The sequence below is a fragment of the Myxocyprinus asiaticus genome, chromosome 45 (genome assembly GCF_019703515.2).
Source record: "Myxocyprinus asiaticus isolate MX2 ecotype Aquarium Trade chromosome 45, UBuf_Myxa_2, whole genome shotgun sequence".
Classification (NCBI taxonomy): domain Eukaryota; kingdom Metazoa; phylum Chordata; class Actinopteri; order Cypriniformes; family Catostomidae; genus Myxocyprinus; species Myxocyprinus asiaticus.
The window spans coordinates 30834612-30844382 of record NC_059388.1 but is presented as its reverse complement, the minus strand read 5'-3'; the positions used below and the strand labels follow the sequence as shown (position 1 = coordinate 30844382).

Here is a 9771-nt window from a genome sequence, read left to right as displayed (position 1 = left end):
GCACAGACAATCCTGATGGGTTTTAATTGTGTTTATTCAGAAACAACACAACTGAATGTTACAGATCATAACCACTGAAAGGAAAAAATATTCAGTGTTATTACTTCCAGCAGAGTTCACGTTTACATAAAGAGGTGAGAAGAAACCATGCATTTTTGATTTTACAGTGTGTGTGTGTGTCACGCATTCACAACATGCATTCTATGTCCTTCAAATACTGCTTTATTTAAAGCCAAAAAACCGGAGTCCCAAAAAAAAAAAAAAAACACTCATCGCAAACATACCCTGTTACATTTACTCATTACAACACTCATTCGTACTGAAATCCACATTGCAAACACACACATACACACACACACACACACACACTGAACTAAAGCTGTTGATTCATTACGAAGCGGGATCTAGATTTGGATCCTTGTGGTTTGGCATGGGAGGAACTAAACATGAAAATACACTCAGTTTACAAGATTTTCTGTGGTCTGTGAAAGCAGAGGCGAAGACAGGCTAGACTCCCAATGTCCAGCACACAACACAACATGAAAGCATTTTGTCATCAGAATAAATACATTATCATAGAAACTAGCTGCTGTACATCTGTTTGCGCACAATATGACAAAGACAATATGCAAGATATTTCTCTGCGAGGTATTTCTTTTGTAAACTCCTGAACAGAAAACCAATGTGATTGGTCTGGCTACTTTACACCAGGTGATCCTCCTCAGAGCTATCAAACACAAGACAGCTATAAGAATAAATGTGTATACAATGTAAATACAAAGAACAAGGTAGACTCATGCACATCCTAAGTGTAAATGTATATATGCATTCTATAAACTGACCTGTATTTAATTGCTAGAACATAGTCTAATAACTTAAGCATGGTAACAAACAACATCTCATGAGCATATGTTATCCAAATCCTCAAACTCTTCAGAAGCTAAAAGTGAAGATTCATCTCATCTGACCCAAGCCAGTGAGAACATATCTACATCATCCATTGCAATGACAAACAGCAGAGATTTAAAACCACAAACTGACCCATTACAGCTAAGCTGACCCATCTCTCTGAAGTGTTTTGCTTTTAGTATTTGGACTTCAGAGTTTGTCATCTTTGGTTAAAAGTACTTAGTAAAAGGTGTTTAGTTAAAGACATGAGTCCAATGAGAATTGCTCAAAGTTGGGTAACTTATAGCTCATTCTGTAACATATCACCCTACAAAACCTTGGGTTCCAGGTCCAAATCCCAGCTGATATGGTAAGGTAGGGGTATTTTGTTTTTTAACATTAGTAATGTTTTTAAGGATAGTTAGTTCTTATAATAGTGAGTTTGTTCATTAGTTTTTATAGAAAGTACATTGAAAGTTGCAAAAATGTGTCAGGACGAGCACGTAGCTCAGTTGGGAAAGCTTGGCTTCGATTCCTGTACTTTGGATTAATGCATCTGCTAAATGAATGTAGTTGAGTTTTAGCTGGCAGATTTGTTTCTTATAACTGTATATAATTTAATTAGAATTGCCAACAACAAACAGAAAACTTCTTTCAGTGGGTCATGGCTTGCCAGTTAGCTTCAATTGCTGGTGGATGCCATAATTACTCCATTATGAAGGCAAAAAAAGCATCTTTCATTATGGACGGAAATCCAAAAGTAGTCTGGATGTAGTCTGACTAAATACATTTTTCATTAGTGCCCGGATTTCTTGGAGGGCTTTTAACGGAGTAAAAAAGATGTCCCAGCCTTTTCCCTGCAAAGAGTTCTCAAACAGACTGAGCAGTCACATGGCATTTACGGCTCAGTTGATTGGCTCAAAAAGAAGAAGGGTGCACTTGAAGGAAAGATGGCACCCCAAGCAACTGCCATTTACATGAATGGGAAAGGTAATGGCTAACTTTGTTCAGCTACAATAGAATTTTTCGATTTCTTCCTCATGTCAAGCAAGAAATTTGATCTGGTGGTACTTAGCAAGCAAAACAAGCACACACCAAGCCTGTTAGTCCTGATTTTTTTCCCTAAAGTTCTTTAAACTCAATTAAAAAGGCTAGCTAGTGTCCAACAGATGGCTATAAATCTTGTCGACTTTTGACCTAAACATTCCCAGGAACTTCTGGACTTTGAGCCTGCAAACAAGGTAATGCCAGTAATGCAACAATATATATATGATTGATTGATTTAATTATTTATAGCTTATCACGAGTCTTCACCACATCTAAAACTGTAGTCTCTCTTGTGTTTGGGAACTTTTAAGAAGTATCCCTCAGCACTCCTAGTTTGCGTAGCGCATCACGTCTGGCTTCATCTGTGGCTCCTTTCCCAGAGAACTGGACTGTTATTCCCTGTGTGCGGAAGGATGGCTTTGGCGATGGTTTGTGACGTAACTCTGAGGGTGGAGGACTGGTTCTCATCCTGGTGAGACTCAGAGGACTTGAGTGGCGAGGTGGTTTTGGAGCTGGAGTGGGAGGTTGTCTGGTCACAACTGGCTGGGAAGGTGCTTTAGAGTGTGAGGAGGTCACCTTTCTTGTAGGTACATCTCTGTCAGTGGTCCTGCTTCCAGGGTGTGAGCTTACAGCCGAGTTGTCCTCTTTTACAGGTGAGAAGGTTTTTGATCGGGCTCCATATGTGTTTAGGTGGCTGATGTGGCTCGGGCTAGGTGGCTGGTCTCTGTGCACTACGGATGGATTCATGACTCTGGACAAACCACCGAAACTGTTGAGTTGTACCTCTGAAGCTTCTTTTTTGGGAGAGGAAGTGGCTGTGGCACTTTGAGGTGGGGCATACTCAGCCCTAATGGACACTGTGGGGTTCAAGGTGATACTCTTACCACCATAACTGTTGAAATCACTGTGTGTGACCTCAGTACTTGTAAGTGCTGGTGAGGGGCTAGACTTGTCCTGTTTGGTAACAGTGCTGGTTTGGCAGTGGTCCGTGGTGTCCAAGCCATTGGTCATAGTGGGTACGTCAGTAATTATGTTAGCTGTACTGGTAACGTTGCGGGTACTGGCCTTGTTTGTTGTGGTATTTGCAGTATTAGCCATGTTGTGGTCATTCAAACTCTTGGAAGTGTTAGAAGTATTAGCAATGTTTGGAGCATGAACACTACTGGAAGTGTTATAGGTGTGTATAGGTGCATTATCACTCTTGAAATTTGTCTGAACTGTATTTGTGCTGGTCTTAAAGCTGACGTCTTCTGCAATCGAGTCCCTAGGAGATGGTTGCATGGCCGATTGCGCTCGGTTCCTCACGAGCCCAAGCTTTGAGAGCGCCTCCATCCTGGACTTGTCCGGCGTTGGATCTCTGAATGACACACTCCGCATGGGAAGTTTGCGTACACAGTCTGGTTCTCCTCCCTCCAGAGGGTGTGCGGAGCCAGGGAGGTTAGCAAGCATCTGCGCCCGCCGCTCCTGCACACTGACAGCTTCTGTGGCGATGGAATGGGGAATGTGTTCTCGGCTGCCAAGAATCAAGCTAATGTTGTCTGGGAGATGCATTGGCTTGGCATGAGTCGGAGGGCCGTGTTTGGTCAAGGGGTTCTGCGGTAACTCCAGACTGCTGCTTCGCTGGATTAGAATTGAAGGTACCGTTAAGGCCCCGCCCATACCCTGGTGCTCCGCGATCTTACTGGCGATTATTACAGGGGTGGGAACAGAACCAGGTGGGGGCTGGTGTGCACCCTCCTCTGGGGGGAAATTCACCATGGGGTCACGATTGGCCTTCATCTCAAAATGGGTCTCTGGGGCTATAACCAGCTCTTGGAAATCTGAGAAAGCAAACATGTTCACCATTACTTCCAACATTTCAAGAACAAATATTTCACATGGTTTCCAACCCTGAACTAAGGTTTTGGGTATTGTTCCAGGTGGGTCATTCCTTGTCTACTCAACCAGATGTCTCTGGCTTAAGATTTTGTTTGTGAAAATGTCATGTTTTCTGGTGAAATAAATACATAAATGATAATGAAACCCCAAATATTAAATGCCATGGATAAATGTTTACTGCATAATCCATTATTTTGTAGAGGGCGGTCAAAATGACAATTTTTTGGAGGGAGAGCAAAACTGCAGGTCAAAAAATAACCTAAGAAAGGTGACAGTGTATTTTTTTACTTGAACACAGACAGGGGTAGGTCCATTACTAAAATCAGTTTACTTTAGCCAGAGGCATCTTTTATGGGTGGGACGGGTGGGACACGTCCCTACCACTTTTTGCCTTAGCTAAAGCTATTTCACCTATAAAATTGGCAATGTATTATTAAATATCTAAAGATTTAACTGATCCATCTTTTTATCCATTGACTAACAAAATCCCAGTACTGACAGTGATAGATATCCAGATCAAGTTATAAAATTAATTCTTTAAAATATTTCTTAGAGCGCTTGAATTGATCAAGAATGACTATCAAAACAGTAAAATATTTTTTTTTACTTTATTTGCACCTAATTAATATTCACGTGTTTCGCTACTTTATGACGTTTTTTTTTTTATCCCCTTTTCTCCCAATTTGGAATGCCCAGTTCCCACTACTTAGCAGGTCCTCGTGGTGGCGTGGTTACTCACCTCAATCCGGGTGGCAGAGGACAAGTCTCAGTTGCCTCCGCTTCTGAGACCATCAATCCGCGCATCTTATCACGTGACTCGTTTTGCATGACACCACGGAGACTCACAGCATGTGGAGGCTCATGCTACTCTCTGCGATCCACACACAACTTACCACGCGCCCCATTGAGAGCGAGAACCCCTAATTGCGACCACAAGGAGGTTACCCCATGTGACTCTACCCTCCCTAGCAACCGGGACAATTTGGTTGCTTAGGAGACCTGGCTGGAGTCACTCCGCACACCCATTGACATTTGTTCCGGTGCAATGCCTTGCCCCATAGACTTCTATTATAAGCACATTACTTCTATTATAAGCAAAAAATCTTTTTTTTTTTTTATACTTTTTTATGTTGGTTTGGTACTTTTCTCATGTTTAGGACAAATAGTTGCATTATCATTTAAATTATTGAGTTATTGTTTTGTTTGTAATGATGGTCTGCGATCAGCATTTGTGTTGTTCTGGGGTACCTGGCAGTGAGTCTGTATGTTTGTTGGGCTCAGGTGTAGGGTGCACCAGGTCAATGATGTCATGATCTCCAGGGCAGAGAGGTCGGGCTGTAATGGGCGCTCGCTGCATCTCTGCAGGTGTGTGGCTACGTGCAGCTATTCCCGCCCCCTCATCTTCTAGCTCCTCTTCTAGTGAATCGATTGTCTCCTCAAAGAACATAATACACTCACGTTCCTCAAGACTGAGGAACTGTAGATCATCTTTTACCTAGAGAGAGAGAGAAGCTCTGTTTAAACCTATTATTAATACTTCAGGTGATCTGCATTTGAAATGCATATTACAGGGATCATTTGCATGGAATTTTCATCTTTTTTCCTAACAATGAAAGTGAATGGTGACTGAGGCTACAATTCTGACTAAAATCTCCTTTTTGTGTTCCAAAGAAGAAAGAATGTCATACAGGTTTGGAGGGTGAAAAAATGACTTTCCCTTTAATACAAGGTGTTGTGTCTTTGCTGACCACTTGTGATCGGATCGCCTGTCACAGATGTTAATGCCAGTTGTAAACGGAGCCAGAGAGAAATTTCGGGGTTAAGTTTTTAAATCTGTGCATTAGGGCAAGAGGTTGGGAAAGTTTCTGTAAGCTCATCTCGAGGTTGTTTCATGTGTTGTTGAAGGAGGAGGTGGAGCCTCCATGAGAACACAGCGTCTACTCATCTAGAAAGCAGCCTTCTCTCTCAGGTGTGTGTGAACAGTAGGCTGCTTGTTCATCGCCCCAGTGTACACGCCCTTCACCCTCAACAGCCCCACTGTAAGGGATGTCCACCCAGCTCACACACACACACAAAAAACACATTGTGAGTTGGCTGTAGTTTGAGCCATTAGACTTCTAGTAGAAAGGGACAATCAGACTGCTCTACTCATCGTGTACAGACCAGCTGATGGGGTCATATGAGTGTGTTGCTCCATTATCTTTAAAAAACAGGTTTAGACTCTTGTTTAAAAAGGTATTGTACTTATCAAATTACAGTCTGCACAATAATGCAATGATGAAAGAGAGACAGATTCTCTGAGCAGAATTCAAAATACATTTTTACACTTGCTGAAGAACATGCGAGTGGTTTGCCCATGCAAAAAGTCACCACCACAATGCCCTGGATGTTGTGGGTGGTTGCCAGGGCATTTCTGTGCAGTTGCTATGGAATTCTGGTTGGTTGCTTGTTAAATAATTACCATATTACTCAACATTCATTATTTACATACAGTAGACCTATAGGTCCAGAAGTCTGAGACCACACTGAAATTGTTGGATTTTTATTTATTTATTTATTTTTTTAAAGAAATTGTATTTAAACCTGGAAATACCCAAAGTTTTAGATTTCTGAAAGACAAAGATTCTTCACTTTTCCCACTTTTTCTCCTTGCCACAATTTGATCGTCTACCAGGTGAAAATCATAAGTAATAGCACACCTCTCCTCAACAAGCTACAGTATTTGAGGTTTTATTCATGTCTGTAGTATAAATGGTCCAGGAAGAGCTACAAACCAAAGATTAGAGTTTTGATCAAATGAGTAACCCATAGTATTAGCGAACACCACTAATGGTAATAAACGGGGCTGTCAAATTAAAAATTTTAATCAAATTAATTACATCATATGGCGATTAATTAATTGAATAAATTGCATTTAATCGCATATAATCAATATTTATGTCAATGATGTGACTCTTTTTTTTTGGCCAGATCTATTAAATTATTTAAAAATACATTATGAATGCTATTTACACAAAACAATTACCTGAATACACCTCTTCTATGATGAAAATGTTTTCAAAGAATTTTTGATATCTTGTTTTTTTTTTTCTGGGGCTTAAAATCAAAAGTCAAATGGTGTAACCATCTGGAGACAGAAAAAACATTGTCTCAAAAAAATAAGCAGAGGAACAATTTTATTTTAAAATATGATTCATAGTTGAAAAACTTTTGTCCACCATGTCAAAGTCATGTGGTGCAACCAAGATGTTGGGTGACATTTTTTTTTTTTTGCCAAAAAAAAAAAAAAAACTGGGAAAAAAAACACAAAACAGAGAAGATCCCTGAAGTAAAAAAAAAATAAAAAAATAAAAAAATATATATATATATATATATATATATATATATATATATATATTATTATTATTATTATTATTATTATTTTGTCATACCATTAAATATCAACATTTTGACCGTTTTATGACAAGGCACATTTTGTTCAGGTCATTAAGCATAACCCTGGGAAACTTCTTGATATTCTTGCCTTATAAATTAATTATATTTCTTTTTTTTAAATTAATGATTTAGTTGCATACACTCTCGTGCATTCAAGGAGCAAGGAAAGTTTTTGTAACAAATTTTACATGATGGTTACACCACATGACATTTTCAAAATCATTAAATATATATTTTTTGTAGAAAATGCTATAAATGTTTTCCAAAGATCTGTAAAACTCACAGGGACTCAAAGACTATATTTCTATGAACTTAACACCTGTTTCTCATTTTTATCACGTCAGACAATCTTATTTGCAGAAATAGGCCCCCAAATAAACATCATAAAATGTATAATAAAACAAATTATCATAAATAAAATATATTTTAAAATTCAGATAGTTCAATGACATTACATTATTGTGGCAGTAAAGCATTCATCAGACCATACTAAAAGTGGCTTTATATTATGGTTTAGGTGTTTCCATATCGTGTTTCCATATCGTGTTCCATCTGTACACATGTCAGACGGACGCTTTTGGAACGTCTCACTGTGGTTGTGTCGCGTTTCACTTGTTGTCAGCCTCTCTAGCCATAAACGCCACGTTTTTAGGAATGCTATGTTAGGTTAAATGTACTTTGGAACTTGAAAAACGCTTCTCAAAACTCCTGCGCTCTGTTCTGTCCAGCTCTCTTTGTTGCCTGTACAGGTGGAGCTGCGCTGACTACCCCCTGCTGACTTATTATGGAATTTATATACGTTCATTCACCCCGAATTAAAGTGTTAAATCAACAGCCTTAGTAATAAAAAAAAATCTTAAAATGTTTCATAAAATGACTCATTGCAGTAGAATGAACCTGCTGGTGTTGTAAAGCACAACTGAGAGAGTTAATGTTCCACATGCTGTTTGACTGCATTCTTGTCTTTACTACAGTATCACGGTCCTGGTAAAACACACACACAGCTCAGTGTGGCCACACCTCTCTGAGCACAGTTGAATTCAATAACTGTCCTGTCATACTCAGAGCTGAACGACTGGTTCTCCCTGCCCAGTGTGTGTGTTTGATTTAAATACTCACAGTATGAGTGTTCTGATAGTTGTTCAGCCCATAATGAACCGTCCGACTGTTGTGCACATGAACATCCATGATTACAGCATCAAGGGCACGGCGTCATATGAATGGGTTGAGCAGTAAAGGTCAGGGGTCGTGTGAAATGATCCAAACATTTCTACACACCCAACTGTCCGGTCTCACATGATACATTCAAACCTGGAAAACATAGTATGTCATTTTAAAAACAAATTCTATGTACAGAACTGCTGGTCTCATGAGTTATGTGTGAGTGTCTCTGCTCACACAGATCTCTGGAGATTTGACTTCAGCGGTTCTGATCCACCCTGGAGAGTCACTATCAACACCCCGAAACACCCTCCCTTATTATGCAGCTTTACACCTATTATCAGTAATTACCTACTTATTCACAACAATCACTTTAAAATATACATACATACATATTATATATATATATATATATATATATATATATATATATATATATATATATATATATATATATATAGCTAAAAAAATTTGGCTCCCAAAAACATTATGTTCTAAAACTAAAGGCTTATGCTTAAAATTAGTTTTGTATGAATATATATATATATATATATATATATATATATATATATATATATATATATATATATATATATAGGCATTTCAATTTCATAACAAAATTCCATAAAATTAAATAGAGTAATTTTTAATAAAATAATATTTAAAAAATATATATATTTTAAGTTTTATTACTTACATTTTGTTAAATGTTACACAATTCAATCTGAAATGTTTTATTAAATTAAAATGCGTAAATCTTAAAAATAGGCCAAAATAATTTTTTTAGTGTATGTATTTCTTTACAAAACTACAATTGTAATTTATGTTATTTATTTACATTTGTGTGTGTGTGTGTGTGTGTGTGTGTGTGTGTGTGTGTGTGTGTGTGTGTGTGGTTTTATAGTTTTGATGACTTTACTATTATTTTACTATTATTATTTTTATTATTTTAAAATGTGGAAAATAGTAATGATAAAGAATGAGCAAGTATGTCCAAACTTGATCATATCTGCCAAAATTAAAAAAGGTAACAAACAAGCCAATCATTTATAACATGGTAATAATCATTTACAAACATAATCAAACACTTAGGTATAAATTCAAGAGGTGTACTTCATCCACAGATTATGAATTAAAAAGTACAAGAAAAACTCACCCAAACAATCCGCAACTGTTCGCCAGATGTAATTATAGGAATAACCCGAGTGTCGTTTCAGTTTTATCTCTATAAAGTGTGCGAAAATCTGTTTATAAAGAGAGAATCGCGTGTGAAGTGGCTCGTCTGGTTCTGCTGGAGCGCGTCAGTGAGTGCGTGCGTGCACGCGCAGCGCGAGGACGAAGGGTTTCCTCATCATCATCCTA

At 38.3% G+C, this 9771-nt stretch overlaps 1 protein-coding gene across 1 annotated transcript; it reads right to left on the bottom strand.

The window, feature by feature from the left end:
- Nucleotides 1-9706, bottom strand: LOC127435189 (uncharacterized). Its single transcript, XM_051688454.1, has 4 exons — nt 9566-9706; nt 8368-8559; nt 5062-5308; nt 1-3755 (listed from the first exon to the last, which is right to left on the bottom strand). The coding sequence occupies exons 2-4, from the start codon at nt 8434-8436 to the stop codon at nt 2242-2244; spliced, it is 1830 nt and encodes a 609-aa protein (XP_051544414.1). The 5' UTR covers nt 8437-8559; nt 9566-9706; the 3' UTR covers nt 1-2241.
- Between the last annotated feature and the right edge of the window lie 65 nt (nt 9707-9771).